Source organism: Orbicella franksi, chromosome 5, assembly GCF_964199315.1.
Source record: "Orbicella franksi chromosome 5, jaOrbFran1.1, whole genome shotgun sequence".
NCBI lineage: Eukaryota > Metazoa > Cnidaria > Anthozoa > Scleractinia > Merulinidae > Orbicella > Orbicella franksi.
In genome coordinates, this window is record NC_138149.1 from 18,652,401 (window position 1) to 18,672,400 (window position 20,000).

Here is a 20,000-nt window from a genome sequence, read left to right on the forward strand (position 1 = left end):
CGTCATCACTTTCTAAAATCCAAAACGAAAGAGCCACCGAAGTTTTTGTCCTCATCAGGCACAAGAGGCGGTATATTTATATCTGTTTACAATTTTACAGCTCAATAGGGTGCTTCGTTTGGAATCCAGAGCATTTTGAATTTCAGGGTTATGGAAGTGCGTGACACAAGGCTATGATCGAGTATGTCGAAAAATATATACTTGGTGTACCACGGAGGTACACCAACATGGCGTTTTCATACTGAGCTCTGTAAATATCGGCGAAACATTACGACGAATACCTGAAGTTTGGGGGAACGCACAGGCCTAAAACTTGGAGAAGTGGCTTATTTAGTTATCTTCTATAATATCATAAATTCATAGCTTTTTCCACTGGATGGTTTTCGATTTATTTTTTTATTGCGTGACAATGAAAACGATCTATTAATGACACCGATGTTGGCTCTCGCAAAGAGTGCCTGGGTTTACTGACTTTGCTGGCGTTGCTGTGTAGTGGAAATTACAGTATTAAACATAAGCGAGTTTTATTATCTGGATGAACTGTGCGGTAATGAACTTGTGTTCGTACTCAGTTTTGTCTCTTCAAATAACACTGATGTAGAAACTGCAGAGCAATTTATCCTACCGTACACAAGGTATGTTTGTCATTTCTCTGGTTTAACCAACTTCTCCCAGAAACTCTGGAAAATCGAAGAAAACATTTAAGCTTATACCGTACTTTGTTTTCTTCGCGTTGCTGGTTTTCTTGCTTTAGACCCACGATGAATTCTTTGATGCTTTCCACTGAAAGAAGTTTCGCCTCAAGACTGATTGCTTATTCCAAAGGTTAATCATCGGACAGTTCATCCGGAAAAGTTGTTTTCTTGACCGCCTGTCTGCTTGTTGTTGGCTTCTGAGAAGGTTGTGAACTTCTTCGTTTGTGAGGAGTGTTGACTTTCCTTCAATGCTTTCGGAGTAGTCAGTCTGCATCAGAAAGTTCGCCTGGATGTAGAATTCACTCTCACAATGTTCACTTTCATCACTCATTTTTGAAGAGGACAAACTTTTTCGGCAAAAAAATTGTTTTTGTCATTAACTCGCATCGATTTTGCTGTACACGTTTCTAGTAGCGCCGTACGTGTTTTTCCGGCCCTATCACTTCGACGCGTGCGGCCCTCATACAGGACCTTTTTCTTATGGTTTTCCAAGGAAATTGAGCGCGGGGCCGTACGGGTCATATGATAAATTACAGTACGGCACTCAAACTCAGTTAGTAAGAGGTGTGTATTTTTAATTGTTCTTAATCACTTTTTAATTGCAATTTATCACATTTTTATCACAGTATTTTCCATGTTATCTTCGCCATTAAATTGTAATAAGTAAATAAGTAAGACTCTATATATTAGTGCTTTTAAGTAGGGAACCTCCTCGATAGGGATAACCTCTGACGTTTCCTTTTGTGTTTTCGTTCATAACTAGACGCTCTAAGAGCGTTTACTCGGGCTTCGTAACGCAATATCAAATCATTCTTTACAAGTGAACCTATTGAACACGGTAAAAACAAATGAAAGAATCAGGATATTTTAAGGACATTCGCGCTAATTGTTTCTGCGCATCCTTACTGCGCACGCAAATTCTCACACGCCACGTCATGCATGAGAGCGCGGGCTAAGTAATAAAATGAACAATGATAGGGCAGATGGCCATTGCTATAGCTTTGCCTGGATTTAACGATCTTGAACGTTTGGTGACCCCTATTTTTCTTTTGTTGGATCATTTTCTCTACCGATTTTCTACATTTAGCGAAAAAATGAAGAAAATCTATCGACTAGAAGTTTGAATTTTTGCAAAATGCACCATCGAATTCCGTTCTTTTGAGCTCTTCGTTTATCTGTGCGACGGTTTCAAATGCCTCTTAAAGGGTTAAGTTTTGTGAAAACGTTGGTAACATTTGGGATTATTTACGCAACAGACCCACCTCTGCAAAATATGACTAAGATCGTTTGCCTCCGTTAACTCACCTTCGATATTTTTAACCATAAACCCCTGTAGACTATGCTGAATTACGTGCGCCAATTTGTCAAAATCAGGGTAGTTTTCCACACCCTTACTCTCTGAAACGAAGTCGGTGACCCCCAATTTTTTTTTTGCATTTCTGACACAAGTAACTCATCTGACCGCAATAGAAATTTAAAGAAAATCTATCAACTAGAAAATTTCCACGCGAGCGTCCTTAACAGAAGAGTTACGCTAAGATATTTACTATTCAAGTTTCTTCGTTCACTCTTTATCCAATTGCATGTTGTTTGCCTCATCTTCGAAGTTCTGTTTACGACGATTTTTGATTTTTTTAACATTTGAGATGTTCGTCGCAGTATCATGGTTTGTTTTTAAGTCAGTAGTCTTAGTTTTTTGCCAGTCTTTTCGTAGTTTGAACTCGTACATGGCTCATTAGTTATCTCTGGTGGCATGAACTTTGCTTATTTCGCGTCCTTTCAAGCAATATAATTTGTGGACCGATCCGTTCCGAAAACGATCGGCATCTTTGTAGTACTATTTCAAAAACGAGTGTGAGTGTTTCATCACGATTTCCAAACACGAGAAAACAGATGAAAGCACGAGGCCGCTTCGGCCCAGTGCTTTTATTGTTTTCGAGTGTTTGGAAATCGTGATAAAACACGATGCACGAGTTTTTGAAATGTCTTCTCCAAAGAAACAATACAAAATTGTGCAGTGTTGTATTTTTCCCATTTTTCTTTAAAATGCCTTGTATGTGTGATTTGTTGTATTCAGTCGGCATTCACTGTATTTGTGAGCTTTTGTTTTTAATTATCCAATAGTTTCGCGTTGCACCAAATTTGTCTTCCAAAAGCGTTGTGAACTTGAAGTGATTTACATTTTGTCAGTTTTTGCCATGGCCTAAGGAAGGTTTCGCCTCCCTAAAACAATCGAGGAAGAAGAACTTTGGGTAGAGAGAGCAGTACCGAAGTATAAAAATAAGTGGGCAGTAGGCATTTTTGAGGATTGGCAGCGAGTGCGAAGTGTCAAGTTTCCAATACTCGAAGTTGGTGGAGGTTTTAAATAGTGTGAAGTGCACAAAGTTCAGCCGGTTACTGTGCCCGTAACAGACATAGACGCATGGAAGGTAGAAAAAGTTTCTCAGAATGTGGATATGGATACTATGCCAGTCTGTTTTGGTGACTTTAAGAAATGTACTGTAAACTGTAATTTCAAATGACTTCAGCTTGTCAGTTTGTAATTTGAAATGTTTTTCCTGGCTATTGTTTATTTAAAATTATGATTCGTGTTAAGCTGTGTTTGAGTAATCTATGAATATGCAGATTAAGAACAATTTTATCACTAGTGATGAAAACGTGATGAAACACTAGTGATTTTCAACTGGTGTTTCATCGAGTTTCACACTCATCCACTTGACCCGAATGGGGCGCTCTCGTTGGCTTATAACGTCATGAATTATGAATGAGTTTGAGAATGTGAGATGAACGTATAAGGCCTGATTCTTTTCAAAACTCTCTTCGCGAAACACAGCATTCTGTATATTACGTTGTTCACGAAGAGCGAGCACACGGTAAAGCAACAATCTTGGACAGAATAAAATGGAACAATTATCCCCCATCCCCCCAAATCAATGATGAAGGCGCGAAGGAGCAAAAGCGCGCCGTTTTGGCATCATTGAAATGGGGGAAGGGGTGGTCCAGATGTTCCATTTATTTTGTCCAAGATTGTATTTAAGGTTTCAACGTGACAAGACAAAGGGAGCCAGTAATTAGGAACTAATATGTCAACACATTTATCGGCAGTATAAGGAAGTGGTGTCTGTCGCAGTCACGCGCGTCAGAGCTCAATGGTAACGCTGATAGCCTAAGTTTAGGTACTACAAGTAGAGTGTATTTTAATAACAATGAATAAATAAAAACGTTATTCTAACCCCAACTTTCCAGAGTAGTACTGGAATTAATAACGAATCATATTAGTGCTCGAAAAGCTCAGTACAAACATGCCATTGGAAAAAAAAGAATACCGAACGAAACACTGAGTTCCAGTACAAATAACAACTTCGAATTTCACATTAAGCGAGATGTTTAATACAGAACAATCTATCGTATTTCACAGGAGTTGATCAATAAAACTATCGAGTCTGTGAATAGTCTGATGAAAGACTGAAGTCAATAAAACTACCGTTCTCTATAGGCACTTGCACGATGTTAAAACGATGCTTACACGTTTAAGTGGCCGTTTACGACATATTTCCTACGATTTAGGTTGGTTTTTGGACGGTTTAAAACGGTCTTTGACGATTTTAGCGATCAATAAAATAAAAACTAAGCTAGGAATATTATTTTACTGCCCTGCTACAAAACCGTGCTAAACCGTAAAAAATCGCCAATAAAAACTTGTAAATCGTTGAATTTGATTTCAACGTAGATAAAAATCGTGCAAGACTCTTTTTTATAAAGAAAACTATTCTACAGAAAGAAAACACTTCAATAGAAAAATATCCAATAACTGCCTGAAAAGTTAAGGCTTTAAAAATAATGGAGTGCAAGCGTGAGGGCTTAAGTGGCGCACTGGAGTAGCGCGTAAGTCGCGGGTCAAGGTGGAGTGTGAGAACTCTCCCGGGTTCGAGACCATCCTCCTCGTCTGCTGTTTTTCTTTTTTTTTTTTTTTTCTGCGGGTAAATTGAAATCTTTTTTTTGTCGTAAAATCTGCTGGCAAACAGTGCCAGTGCACTGCTATCAGTTCACTCTGTCTCCCTCACATCAATGAACCCTCCCTCCACGTGCACCATTGCCATCCACATATTGCCACCACGTCGGAGGTGCAAAAAAAAAAATCAACTTGTGAAGGTATCGATAAGGTACTTTTAAAAGGACAGCAATTCAAAATTAAATTCTGAAAAACTAAGGAAGCGAGCTTAATCAGAGTGTGCAACGTTCAATATATTTATTTCCCGCGCGCGCAATACCAGCTAATACCAACAATAAAAATATATTCGGCTTGGTTAAAGAAATAACTTTGCTTTTGGCCAACGCTTCAACACGCACTTATGCATATTCAATTTTCATATTAATAAAGTACATGACACACCAAAAATAAACCATGTCGTGATTTTATTTTAATTCTGCTTCAATCGTTCACAGGGATCATCAGATTTTATTTCGGCTAACGTTCTTTTCCCTTGGTTATCGAACGTGCGACAACAGATCAGATGTGATCTGCATAGCAAATATAGCTTCTTGTAACGCCAGTGTGGTCCTCAGACAATCTTGGACAGAATAAAATGGAACAATTATCCCCCATCCCCCCCAAAGCAATGATGAAGGCGCGAAGGAGCAAAAGCGCGCCGTTTTGGCATCATTGAAATGGGGGGAGGGGTGGTCAAGATGTTCCATTTATTTTGTCCAAGATTGAAGCTTCATTCTCATCCCCAGTTTCCACGCTCTACTCTAGGAACGTCTGGGACCAAGACTCCCCTTTTGGCGAGAAAGACAAAGCGACTTGCATTTTATGACTCGGGCTTTCTTACGGAAGCCCGAGTAATAATTTGGATTGTACAGTATTGTATATGCCTGGCTTAAAGAATCCTGCATCAAGACAAAGGCTTTATATTAAATTAAAGTCATTTAAGTCTTACCTAAATGAAAGAAAGTACTATTACCGTTCCAATGTCGGAGCCCTAACCCATGTCCCAAGATATTGGATTGAGTCCAGGCAAAAATTGTGCAAATTTATTCTAGGATAGCTAGAATCTTATATCAAACAGTACTGCAGTTGCTGCTTCCTTTTGTTCCTACCAAGGAGGTTAGTTGATTTGGTTTTGTTGTTGTTGCAGATGCAGCTGATGAGGACAAAAATAGTAGTGACGAAGACAATGATAGCAGTAGAAGTAGTTATAGTAGTAGTACAGAAAGTAATGAATCAGGTGAAGAAGATAAAAGTCAAGAGAGTGATTATGAAAACAGTGAAGATGACGATAGTGATAACGGCGAAAGCAGTTCTGATGAAGATTTCACTCCCCCATCAGGTCCCATTAACCTAATCATGGGCGGTCTTCCTATCAGACCCCAGAGCAGATGATAGAGTGTAACAGACTGTTTCAGCAACCGCTTTGTGATCGTTTACCAGTATCCTAAAGTAGTCTTCGATTGAGTAGTGAGAGTAATTAACGTGTTGTTACTTGTTGTAAACATTTATAGGAAGCTATGCTTTCTCTTTGCCAACCATGCGGAGAACAAAACAGCTTTATTAGAATTGTCACCACTGTAATACGTTACAGTTTACCTTGTTGCTAGATTACGCTATCACCATTTGTTATTATTTGCCTGCCAAAATGCAATTTGATTGTGATACAGTGTTTATACAACTGGTTAGTATTACATGTGATTACAAACTAGAGTATCAATGTGTAAAAAACTAGCGAGACAATCTCAGATAGTGCAGAGCGCAATTGATAGCTCTGGTACAGTAGTCCCATAAGTACTCACCCCTGCTTGGTTCACTTCCGGTTTGTGTCTACCTTGGTAGTCTGCTACGGCTTTTCCCCTTTGCAGTGTGTATGTTTCAAGGTTGTACTTTCATTCAAGGTCCAAAAATTACGCACAAATTAATTGCTACTGGTGTTTTACGTTGATTTTCGTTCATTTTAAATTCAATAATACGCTGAAGCAGCAAACGTGACAATTTAGCTCTTCACACCAACTTTGTAACTTGATACTTTTGTTTTCCTCGCAAAGGCATGTAATATGAAACCCCTGTTTTCTCCAAAACATACGGAAGATGTCCTTGTTTTTTGGAGATAAATGAAAGGAAGTTAAATATCTTATGTAGTGATGAAGAAACGGAACAGAAACAATGTTGTTTTACTAAAAATGCAAATTTTTGCGGATGAACAAGAACTAATTTAATTATCAGATAGTCACGAAATATCACTTTCTTTTTTTGTTGCCACCTTTGTTGTTAACAATAAACCAATTCAAAATTAACACACGATATTGATGGCTGAGAAGCATTTTAACGAAAAGTATTGAAGATAAACAGCGCTACTTGGCCGATATGAATGAGTCTCCTCAAAGACTGATTAAATTAATTTGCGCTTTCATTAGGTGCCACGGCGTCTGCAGCAATATTTGAGCATTTTCCTGGTTTCTTTTGTTACAAATTTACAATTTGCGGAGTATTAAAGCCACTAACTTGGGAACTTTTTGGTCTCTCTTACAGACACAATTAAGGCAAGAAATAAACAAGCCGCTAAGGAGAAGCAATACATTTGAACCCTGACAAGCACACTATTGTAGATTGAAAACAGCAGATGATATTTGTTGAACCGACCTGTGTGTAATTTTAAAAGCTACGCAGCCACAGTAACGTTTCACTTTTGCAATAAAAGGGACAATTGGCGCTACCTGAAAAATAACTGCCGTCCTTGGTCACATGACATGATATATAAAATACCGCGTGGAAAGATAGTGTATACTACTAACGATGCTAGAACGCATGCGTCTTACATGTTGTGCTCTACCATAAGGAAAACCATTCAGCGTTTGTGCGTGATTCCGTATGCAATGTGTCCTTCACCTAATATAGAAGCCACGAACGCTAACTAATCTACGCATACGTTTAGGACAAATTAGTTTTGTTCTAAGGAGAATGGTACCACAAGGAGAGGAAGGGGTTACCTGAAACAAATATATAGCTTTGCGATGTTCAAAGCTAAGTGACGGCGATGGAATGTGTTTTACGTAGAGTACACATGTACCTTTCCCACCCTATCCCCACTAATTCCTTGCCTCTAGACTAATTAATTAATTGAAATTAATTAATTAAACAAACATTAAAGTTTACACCTTAGCGCCATAGGGCCATATCGCCATAGCGCCTTAGTTCCTTAGCGGCAGGCAGCTCCCATAACCATCCCAATAGTGCACTCTGCACTAGAAACTAGTGAGACAATCTCAGATAGTGCAGAGCGCAATTGATAGCTCTGATACAGTAGTCCCATAAGTACTCACCCCTGCTCGGTTCACTTCCGGTTTGTGTCTACCTTGGTAGTCTGCTACGGCTTTTCCCCTTTGTAGTGTATGTTTCAAGGTTGTACTTTCATTCAAGGTCCAAACATTACGCACAAATTAATTACTACTGGTGCTTTAAGTTGATTTTCGTTCATTTTAAATTCAACAATACGCTGAAGCAGCAAACGTGACAATTTAGCTCTTCACGCCAACTTTGTAACTTGATACTTTTGTTTTCCTCGCAAAGCCATGTAATATGAAACCCCTGTTTTCTCCAAAACATACGGAAGATGTCCTTGTTTTTTGGAGATAAATGAAAGAAAGTTAAATATCTGATGTAGTGATGAAGAAACGGAACAGAGACGATGTTTTACTAAAAATGCAAATTTTACCGATGAACAAGAACTAATTAATTATCAGATAGTCACGAAATACCACTTTCTTTTTCTGTTGCCACCTTTGTTGTTAACAATAAAACAATTCAAAATTAACACACTACGATATTGATGGCTGAGAAGCTTTTCAACAAAAAGTATTGAAGATAAACAGCGCTACTTGGCCGATATGAATGAGTCTCCTCAAAGACTGATTAAATTAATTTGAACTTTCATTAGGTGCCACGGCGTCCGCAGCAATATTTGAGCATTTTCCTGGTTTCTTTTGTAACAAATTTACAATTTGCGGAGTATTAAAGCCACTAACTTGAGAACTTTTTGGTCTCTCTTACAGACACAATTAAGGCAAGAAGTAAACAAGTCGCTAAGGAGAAGCAATATATTTGAACCCTGACAAGCACACTATTGTAGATTGAAAACAGCAGATGATATTTGTTGAACCGACCTGTGTGTAATTCTAAAAGCTACGCAGCCACAGTAACGTTTCACTTTTGCAATAAAAAGGGACAACTGGCGCTACCTGAAAAATAACTGCCGTCCTTGGTCACATGACACGATATATAAAATACTGCGTGTAAAGATAGTGTATAACACTAACAATGCTAGAACGCATGCGTCTTACATGTTGAGCTCTACCATAAGGAAAACCACTCAACATTTGTGCGTGATTCCGTATGCAATGTATCCTTCACCTAATATAGAAGCCACGAACCCTAACTAATCTACGCATGCGTTTAGGGCAAATTAGTTTTGTTCTAAGGAGAATGGTACCACAAGGAGAGCAAGGGGTTACCTGAAACAAATATATAGCTTTGCGATGTTCAAAGTCAAGCGACGGCGATGGAATGTGTTTTATGTAGAGTACACATGTACCTTTCCCACCCTACTCCCACTACTTCCTTGCCTCTAGACTAATTAATTAATTGGAATTAATTAATTAAACAAACATTAAAGTTTACACCTTAGCGCCATAGGGCCATAGGGCCACAGCGCCTTAGTTCCTTAGCGGCAGGCAACCCCCATAACCATCCCAATAGTGCACTCTGCACTAATGAGGCTCTTGGCTGTAAAAACTAGTGAGACAATCTCAGATAGTGCAGAGCGCAATTGATAGCTCTGGTACAGTAGTCCCATAAGTACTCACCCCTACTCGATTCACTTCCGGTTTGTGTCTATCTTGGTAGTCTGCTACGGCTTTTCCCCTTTGCAGTGTGTATGTTTCAAGGTTGTATTTTCATTCAAGGTCCAAACATTACGCACAAATTAATTACTACTGGTGCTTTAAGTTGATTTTCGTTCATTTTAAATTCAACAATACGCTGAAGCAGCAAACGTGACAATTTAGCTCTTCACGCCAACTTTGTAACTTGATACTTTTGTTTTCCTCGCAAAGCCATGTAATATGAAACCCCTGTTTTCTCCAAAACATACGGAAGATGTCCTTGTTTTTTGGAGATAAATGAAAGAAAGTTAAATATCTGATGTAGTGATGAAGAAACGGAACAGAGACGATGTTTTACTAAAAATGCAAATTTTTACCGATGAACAAGAACTAATTTAATTATCAGATAGTCACGAAATACCACTTTCTTTTTCTGTTGCCACCTTTGTTGTTAACAATAAAACAATTCAAAATTAACACACAACGATATTGATGGCTGAGAAGCTTTTCAACGAAAAGTATTGAAGATAAACAGCGCTACTTGGCCGATATGAATGAGTCTCCTCACAGACTGATTAAATTAATTTGCGCTTTCATTAGGTGCCACGGCGTCTGCAGCAATATTTGAGCATTTTCCTGGTTTCTTTTGTTACAAATTCACAATTTGCGGAGTATTAACGCCACTAACTTGAGAACTTTTTGGTCTCTCTTACAGACACAATTAAGGCAAGAAATAAACAAGTCGCTAAGGAGAAGCAATATATTTGAACTCTGACAAGCACACTATTGTAGATTGAAAACAGCAGATGATATCTGTTGAACCGACCTGTTTGTAATTCTAAAAGCTACGCAGCCACAGTAACGTTTCACTTTTGCAATAAAAAGGGACAACTGGCGCTACCTGAAAAATAACTGCCGTCCTTGGTCACATGACACGATATATAAAATACTGCGTGTAAAGATAGTGTATAACACTAACAATGCTAGAACGCATGCGTCTTACATGTTGAGCTCTACCATAAGGAAAACCACTCAACATTTGTGCGTGATTCCGTATGCAATGTATCCTTCACCTAATATAGAGGCCACGAACCCTAACTAATCTACGCATGCGTTTAGGGCAAATTAGTTTTGTTCTAAGGAGAATGGTACCACAAGGAGAGCAAGGGGTTACCTGAAACAAATATATAGCTTTGCGATGTTCAAAGTTAAGCGACGGCGATGGAATGTGTTTTACGTAGAGTACACATGTACCTTTCCCACCCTACTCCCACTACTTCCCTGCCTCTAGACTAATTAATTAATTGAAATTAATTAATTAAACAAACATTAAAGTTTACACCTTAGCGCCATAGGGCCATAGTGCCATAGCGCCATAGTGCCATAGCGCCATAGTGCCATAGCGCCATAGCGCCATAGCGCCATAGCGCATTAGTTCCTTAGCGGCAGGCAACCCCCATAACCATCCCATTAGTGCACTCTGCACTAATAAAATCTGGATTGACCTAAACTCAATAGCCGCACATGTACGCTGGAAAATCGCTCTTTGGACACCTGCTTGATTCGAACGCCAGCTTGCCAGCTCGACTAGGTCGGATTTGATAGGTAACTATCAAATGACGTCATCATTTCACGTGACGGTTGATGGATATGTGAACCTGCAACCTTGCAGACATGTTTTCACGAAATGTGTACGACTTTTCGCACTAACAGAAAGCTGTAGTTTGGCTGCGTATTGTGTACCCTCTTCTCCTCGACCGAAACCAATGCTGCTTTCTGGTGAATAAATCAAAGAAGGAGATGAGTTTCACTTCGCTGGCCTAGATTTCTGTGCACAAACTATGTAATGTAAACCTAACTAAAGTGTTTACATAGGAGAAGAGTTCAACTCCCACAGGGTTGCTTTGGTACACCAACATGTCCTTCGTTTCATTGTTTCGGAAGTGAAAATGCCCTGAAGTTGTTACCCTAAAGCCAAGGCGATTCAAAGTCGTGTTCGTAAACAAAATAATTGTCCTAGTTTTGGTTCTAAAAGCACGTCGTCTCGCATACCGACGGAACAAACATGTTTGGTGTCGATTCACACGGTCAGTATAAAATATGCACTGCGGACTGCAGACTACGGACTGGGTATAAAACACAGACTTAGGTATAAAATACGGACTAAGCATTACGGACTGGGCATAAAATTCGCGCGGACTCGGGTATAAAATGGGGACTGCGGACTGAATGCAGCCTCCCGACTGCAGTCCATTTTTTTTTCTGACCGGTCGTAACTAATATTTCACAATACATGTATAAACGAGAACAAACCCTCTCGTATGCACGTGCTTTGCGATCAATTCATTTGTTTTTGCCCCTGCTGAAGGGAGACCAATTTCACGCCTACCTAACAAATCAGGCAGAAAATGCTGTCCCTAGAATTTTTGTTTTTTTAAACGTACCAAGCCTACCAAAACTCGAACGCACTCTTTAATCTACGATTACTACTAGTTTTAAATAAAACACCGTGACGGAATCTGATATTTGTTTTATAAACATGAACGTGTTTTATAACATGGACGTGTCTTAAATAATAACAACAACATGAACTCCAAAGGAAGAATTAATTACTGAATAAACTCTTGGTCTTCGGCCATCTTACCTTGATTAAAAATGTAACACAAACAGCGGTGATAAACATTTAAAACCCTGCATTTTATGAACTTGACGTTTCGTATGCAAAGAATTAATTACATTTTAACGCTCTCTTGGCTTGCATTATTTTCTTTACAATGTTCTCAGTCTGTTTGCCTGGCAAGTTCGTAATAGCTTTGATCATTTCCTCGTCGGCTTCAAGTTCTTGGCAAACGAATAATCAATATCGTGTTGTTTGGTAATCGTGTCCAGTTTATTGATCGCGGGATCGCCTCAACAAGAGGTATTGAAAGTAAACAACGCTACTTGACCCAGATTATATCCTTCATCGGTGAACGATTCCCCTCAAAGACTGATAAAATTTATGCTTTCAGTAGGTGCCACTGAGTCTGCAGCAATATTTGAGCAGTTTCCTGGGTTTTTTGTTCAATTTGACAAGGTTTAATGCCACTTACTCGGGGGAGTTTCGGCTGTGGGTATGAACATTATGGTCTCTTTGATGGAGACAATCAAAGGATGAAACAAACGCACTAGTGTATTTTGGAAACAATAGATGATATTTCTTGAACCAAGTTAGACGTAATTCCTAAAGACACGCAGTCACAGTAACATCCTTGTATCGTGCTAATGATGCTAGAACGCATGCGTATGACTTATTAGGGTTCTACCACAAGGAAAAGCGCTCAACGTTAGTGTGTGATCTTGTATGAAATGTATTTTCCACCTGATATATGTAGTTGACACTAACGCTTACTAATCTGCGCATGCGTTTAGAGCAAATATTGGTTTTGTTCTAAAGAGAAAAGTACCACAAAGAGAGCAAGGGGCTTTCTAAAACAAATATATAGCTTTTTGAAGTGATCATAGAAGTAAGGTAGGTACATGCACCACCCATTTTACGTAGTTCTCACAAGTACCTACCCCATCCTAACCCCCTTGCTGCAAGCCTAATTAATTAATTAAACAAACATTAAAGTTTACACCTAATTTCCATAGTGCCCTAGTGCCTTATTGCCATAGTGCTTTAGCGACATAAACCCCCAAACCATCCCAATAGTGCACTCTGCACTAAAAAGCTTTCACTTGTAGACGGTTTTTACGTCTCTGCAGTAGCAGTTTATTAGTGCAGAGTGCACTATTGGGATGGTTATGGGGGTTGCCTGCCGCTAAGGAACTAAGGCGCTATGGCGCTATGGCGCTATGGCCCTATGGCGCTAAGGTGTAAACTTTAATGTTTGTTTAATTAATTAATTTCAATTAATTAATTAGTCTAGAGGCAAGGAAGTAATGGGAGTAGGGTGGGAAAGGTACATGTGTAGTCTACGTAAAACACATTTCATCACCATCGCTTAACTTTGAACATCGCAAAGCTATATATTTGTTTCAGGTAACCCCTTCCTCTCCTTGTGGTACCATTCTCCTTAGAACAAAACTAATTTGTCCTAAACGCATGCGTAGATTAGTTAGCGTTCGTGGCTTCTATATTAGGTGAAGGATACATTGTATACGGAATCACGCACAAATGTTGAGTGGTTTTCCTTATGGTAGAGCTCAACATGTAAGACGCATGCGTTCTAGCATCGTTAGTGTTATACACTATCTTTTCACGTGGTATTTTAAATGTCATATCATGTGACCAAGGACGGCAGTTATTTTTCAGGTAGCGCCAATTGTCCCTTTTTATTGCAAAAGTGAAACGTTACTGTGGCTGCGTAGCTTTTAGAATTACACACAGGTCGGTTCAACAAATATCATCTGCTGTTTTCAATCTACAATAGTGTGCTTCTCAGGGTTCAAATATATTGCTTCTCCTTAGCGGCTTGTTTATTTCTTGCCTTAATTGTGTCTGTAAGAGAGACCAAAAAGTTCCCAAGTTAGTGGCTTTAATACTCCGCAAATTGTAAATTTGTAATAAAAGAAACCAGGAAAATGCTCAAATATTGCTGCAGACGCCGTGGCACCTAATGAAAGCGCAAATTAATTTAATCAGTCTTTGAGGAGACTCATTCATATCAGCCAAGTAGCGCTGTTTATCTTCAATACTTTTCGTTAAAATGCTTCTCAGCCATCAATATCGTTGCGTAATAATTTTGAATTGGTTTATTGTTAACAACAAAGGTGGCAACAGAAAAAGAAAGTGGTATTTCGTGACTATCTGATAATTAAATTAGTTCCTGTTCATCGGTAAAAATTTGCATTTTTAATAAAACAACATTGTTTCTGTTCCGTTTCTTCATCACCATATCAGATATTAAACTTTCTTTCATTTATCTCCAAAAAACAAGGACATCTTCCGTATGTTTTGGAGAAAACAAGGGTTTCATATTACAGGCCTCTGCGAGGAAAACAAAAGTATCAAGTTACAAAGTTGGCGTGAAGAGCTAAATTGTCACGTTTGCTGCTTCAGCGTATTATTAAATTTAAAATGAACGTAAAATCAACGTAAAACACCAGTAGTAATTAATTTGTGCGTAATTTTTGGACCTTGAATGAAAATACAACCTTGAAACATACACACTGCAAAGGGGAAAAGCCGTAGCAGACTACTAAGGTAGACACAAACCGGAAGTGAACCGAGCATGGGTGAGTACTTATGGAACTACTGTACCAGAGCTATCAATTGCGCTCTGCACTATCTGAGATTGTCTCACTAGTTTTTATTTGATGGGCATTTTATGACATTCTTTTCAGTCCGATATTTTTAAAGGTCTTAAAGATAAAAAGTATCAAAACTGCTCAAATGTTCTTTAAAGACTGTGTGGCACCAAGTTAAAGTGCAATTTAATTAAATCAGACTTTCAATGTGTCAGAGAGGTTTTTTTTCTCTTTCCTTCTATTTTCGGTAAAGTAGTGTTGTTGTGTTGTGTTGCGTAAAAAGGGTAAACTTACGACTCGTATAAAATGCGAAAAGGTCTCTTAACTTGAGTATTCTTGAGCGAAAATTGCTCTTGGGGGTTGGAAGGGCTATGTGATCGGTGAGTGAGGGAGTTATGCATATGCACGTGTCACACCAATTACAGTGTGGGTTTTATCAAAGAACGAATCAAAGAAAAAAATAAGATGGTATCTACATTAATCTGGAGACGTGTCAGATTACAGTAGTTTGTTCAGTCAAACATTTTATTTACCGATGTAACATCGTATGTACATCATAAATTCCCAGTTTCTTTCTTGCTGTACATCGCAGCGAAAAAAAAATTGTCAAATTAACCAAATCTTTATTGTAAACAGTTCCATGAATGCTCCTATCTCCGAGACTTCACACAAAAAAAAACTCTTGCGCGTCTTGCGTGCCTATGTTTGTACACAGCCTACAGTCTGCAGTCTGCATTTTGTACTGACCGATTGGGGTAGCTTATGTGATAATAGGGAGCTTAAGCAAACCACGTCGACGACGGCAACGAGAACGTCACTGAACAAAAGGTTTAATGAGCAAAACAATAGCTGTGCACGTACGTTATAAATTTTTGTACATTTTTTTGCCGCCCTTCGCAAAACAACAACCTGAAATGACCAAGTTGTGCGTCGTCTACGGAACGTGGACGACGACGGTTACTTTTTCGTATTTCCAGTTGGAATTGAACGCCGTCGTCGTATATTTAGCATAAGCACGTTTTTAGAGCCATTGGCGGACCGAACAGATCTAGACAATCGTGAACTTCGCTTGTAAAATATAAATTCATTCTTTACTAAGCGACGTCCTCGGCGTCGTCGTCGACGTTGCTTAAACTCCCTAATAGGAACCTTACGCATATACGACGGCGACGGCCAGGACGACGCCTAGTGAAAAATGTGTTTCTATTTTACTTTGGAATTTCTCAGTTACTTAGATCTATTCAGTGTGTTTGTCGGTATTAAAACTTGCCTCTGCTGAATATGCTACGAATGCGTTCAGTTCCAAACAGAAATACCAAAAATTAGCCGTCGTTGTTCACGTTCTCCAGACAACGCAGAATTTGGTCATCTAGCGTTGCTGTTTTGCAGAGGACGGCAAAGAAATATACCAAGAATTATAACGCACGTGCACAGCCGTTGTTTTCATCATTAAACCGCTTGTTTGGTGACGTTCTCGTTGCCGTTGCCGTCGTGTTTTGCCTAAGGTCCCTATTAGCGGAGCTCCGGCAGCCCGAAGGGCCACCAAGCGGAGCCCCATGCTCATATAGGAAAGAACAGGAAACCCATGAGTTGATCTTCTCGTGGTTATCATGGCTAGCAGTATTGCTCGTGGGCGCGTACCCACGACGGCGACGACGACGACGACAACGGAGTCGTGCAACATGGCGGTCATACTCCAAATAATAGGTTGGCAGAGACATGCATGCAGCTTTGGTTTACTGTGTACTTCTTTGATATTGGACATGCATGTTATGATCAATTGACACCTGTCAAAACAAGGTTCTGTCCGCCATTTTGAATTCTCAGGCGGGTTACCAATGTACACTCGTTCCCAGACTCCCGTTCCCGGTTCCCCGTTCTCCTTTCTCCGTTCTCCGTTCTCCGTTCTCCGTTCCCCGTTCTCCGTTCCCCGTTCTCCGTTCCCCGTTCCCCGTTCTCCGTTCCCTGTTTCCAGTTTACACTTATGACTCTTGTGAAATACGCAGTGACTTTACATGTTCTGATGCGAAGTGAAATCGACGTCTTTCATTGACGACATTCCTTATAAGTACCTAAGATTGTTTGTAAGAATTGTAATTTGTATTGTCGGAAAGCCAAGCATATGTAACAGATTTTGGATAGAAGAAAAATGTATATACAACCCTTACATACGTAAACAAACTGAAGAAAAATTGACTTTGCAAGTGTGTTTATCCGTGTCGCATGTGTTGTGTTTGCTCCCCTCGTTACCAGACATAACTAATCGATGATCAATGACATCAATTGGCAGTCAATGAGTAATCGATGAGTAATCAGTTGATTACAGTATGGGGCCCAGTTCTCGGCCACAAAAAACGTAAAATTGTATTTCTTACCTTGGAATAGCCGTAAGGACTTAAAATTTCACGCATAACTAGCTTCAGCATTCAGTTTACACATGTAGAGCTATCGACTGCTCAACGCTGTTTTCTCCCGAGTAATAACGAAAATGGAGGCTTCGTTCGTGGGCCCAGTTATCGGCCAGCGGGCCCAGTTCTCGACTACAAAAGAGTACACGCCATTCCTCAGAATAAACAACGCTTTATTACCATTTTTTGTTGTTAAATTACTTATAAGGCTTGTGTTTTGATATTTCGATCACAAATTATCCTTAAAGAGCTTTGTTTCATGTTAGAAAAGGAAGTGTTTTGCACACCTAGTTTTTCTCTTAAGAGTAGTCAACGAGGCTAAAAAGGAGTTGGGTATTTAAAACGGGGTTAAGTCAGAGCTCACAGTTTTCAGCATGCCACCCATTACAGCTTTATTTTTACAACTGACTTGACACGAATACTCCACACAAAACTATGAGCGCTTTTAGTGTTTAAGGCGAGCAGGGTGGCCGAGAACAGGCAAATACGCAGAAGTACTAAGGAAATATTGAGGGGTGAATTTAGGTCAAAGAATTAAACAGGCCAGGAAAAGTTTATATTTAACAGATGGCTTTATCACTCTACATCCTTTATGCCGAGAATTGGCTCATTTGGGCTTTCTAGACGGACAAAATATAAACTTGAAATAAACCATGTAATTCGAGTAGCCGTAAACAAACACGTTTTCGGGGAACCAAATTCACCTACCTTCGCGTCACCTCGACGTGCTCACAGAAAAACTCGGCAGAACGGAAGACAAGGAATCAAGCTACCTTTGGAAACAATTGCTTTTTATTCAGATTCATTTGTGGCGCGAAAAATAAACGCTGAACAAACAGTGGCTGAGAGCTGGGCCCGGCCGAGAACTGGGCCCCACACTTTAGTCATCGATTATTGGCGATGGTTAATGAGTAATCGAAGAGTAATCGAAGCCCAAAAATTTTGTGGCCTATCGATTACTCATCGATGACATCGATTACTCATTGATGTAACTGATTACTCATCGATGACTCATCGATTACTCATCGATGACCCATCGATTACTCATCGACTATTATACTGCACACGAAAAACACTTTTCTTGCTTTCTTGTACCATTTTTTTTTTCGAATAGGCTACCTATCACTGTTCAAGCGGCACAGCGTAGTTATAGCTGGGCTAGAGTGATGTCAAATGGGATAGCGATACATGAAATGGTAAAACATAATAACAATTACTACAGGGTAAGATGGAATAGCCGAGCATTTTACATGGAATGGCACAGAGTCGAGGGAAACAGTTCAGCGTGAGGTCAAATGAGTCAGCCTTGGATGAAATGGCATAGTATTCGGTCAAGTTAAAGAGCGTAACATCAAATAGCATAACTTTGCGTGAAATAGCTTGGCATACATTCAGACGGTGCAGCCTAAGATCACGTGCAGCTCGGCGTGAGGCAACTTAATTAGCCGGTACATACACGTTTTCGTGAAGTTGTACAGCGTAACATCAAATGGCACAGCGTTGCGTGAAATTGCTCAGCATACATCCAGACTGATTAGGGTAATAATAAGTTAGCAGAAAATTTTGAGAAATAGCTCAGCAATGCAATGCATGAAACATATAGCATCTGAAATAATGGAGTATTGGACGAAGTGGTTTAGGGTGAAACTGGATTTAGGTGGCGTGACATCGGTGAGGTGGTGCCGAAACCACCAAAAATACAAAAGACGAATGGAACAGCCAAGAGAGGTCGGCATGACGTCACCATTGTGAAATTTTGGCGTCCAACGTTGGGAACTCATTCGATCAGCGTGATCCGCCGGCGAGTTGTCTACAGGCTTGTTTCATCTTATTGTGGTAAGTCTCCTTCCTTATTTCGTTTTATTTCGTTTCACAATGCTTCAATCACTGCCGTTCAACAATAACCGCTTATGTTATTTCACGGACTATTATTTCACCACAAAAACCTGACACAATAACATTACATTTCCATGTGATCTCTGCTGTGTCTGGCAGGAATCGTTCTATTGTTTCAGTGATTTTCGGTGTTCTCATCGTCATTTGAAACTCCGCCGTACTTTTTCAATGAATGAGTTGCCAGTAATCGGATACCCGTGTTTGGGCAAAGAACTCTGGGGTCGTCAGGGGGCAAACATTGCAAGTCGCTAGATGGAAATGTATGGCGAAAAGTTGTTTCGACGCCCAAAAACATGGTTTTGGGGAGAGATCAACGCTTTTTCGCCGTTGTTTTATCGCGAATGGATTTTGGCAATGTTGATGCATGGAAAATGTAAGTTTTTGTTTGAATAACCGTGAAATAAGTGATAAAATTTACCGATAAACTCCCTATTGCTTGCGTGAGATTTATTGTGAAATACATTAAAGAGAATATTGAAAATTTCAATACACGCCTGATCTCGAGAGGCTACCCGGAGCAAATGGTAGAAAAGATCCTCCGAGAAGTTAAATATAAAGACAGAAAAGAAGCTCTAAAACAGAAATCGAAAATTGCAGAAGGAACTACACTACCCTTTGTGTCGGGCAATTTCACTCAACCGTCAATAGCAAACTTTGGAAAGCATAATCACGCACAAATGGCACTTCTAAATACAAATACTCAGAGATAAATTGAAGGAGCCACCCTTGATCTGTTATAGAAAAGGAAAATCACTGAAATACGTGCTTGTAAAAGCAAAACAAAGGCTTTGAGCAACACAGTAGCCACACAGCATGAGTCGCGCGGACTCATTTGTCATTAAATCAACTCCAGACAGTACAATGATCGCCACCGGACTTATTTCCAGTATTATTTGTA

The 20,000-nt window shown here is 39.6% G+C and overlaps 3 protein-coding genes across 11 annotated transcripts in view; 2 read left to right on the forward strand and 1 right to left on the reverse strand.

Moving 5' to 3' along the window:
- Positions 1-6,267, forward strand: part of LOC145487541 (uncharacterized) — a 111,379-nt gene extending 105,112 nt beyond the window's left edge. For 8 of the 9 annotated variants that reach the window (XM_081466372.1, XM_081466367.1, XM_081466366.1 and 5 more), the window contains one exon: positions 5,834-6,267. In XM_081466372.1, the coding sequence (XP_081322498.1) occupies positions 5,834-6,078 (245 nt within the window). In that variant the 3' untranslated portion in view covers positions 6,079-6,267. Of the gene's footprint in view, positions 3,125-5,833 lie in introns of all 9 variants that reach the window. The other variant, XR_014049416.1, reaches the window with a different exon arrangement.
- Positions 1-20,000, reverse strand: part of LOC145487527 (uncharacterized) — a 572,009-nt gene that overhangs the window by 263,211 nt on the left and 288,798 nt on the right. The gene's annotated exons all lie outside the window — the stretch shown is intronic.
- The window catches only part of LOC145487565 (uncharacterized), a 400,759-nt gene that overhangs the window by 253,313 nt on the left and 127,446 nt on the right, over positions 1-20,000 (forward strand). The gene's annotated exons all lie outside the window — the stretch shown is intronic.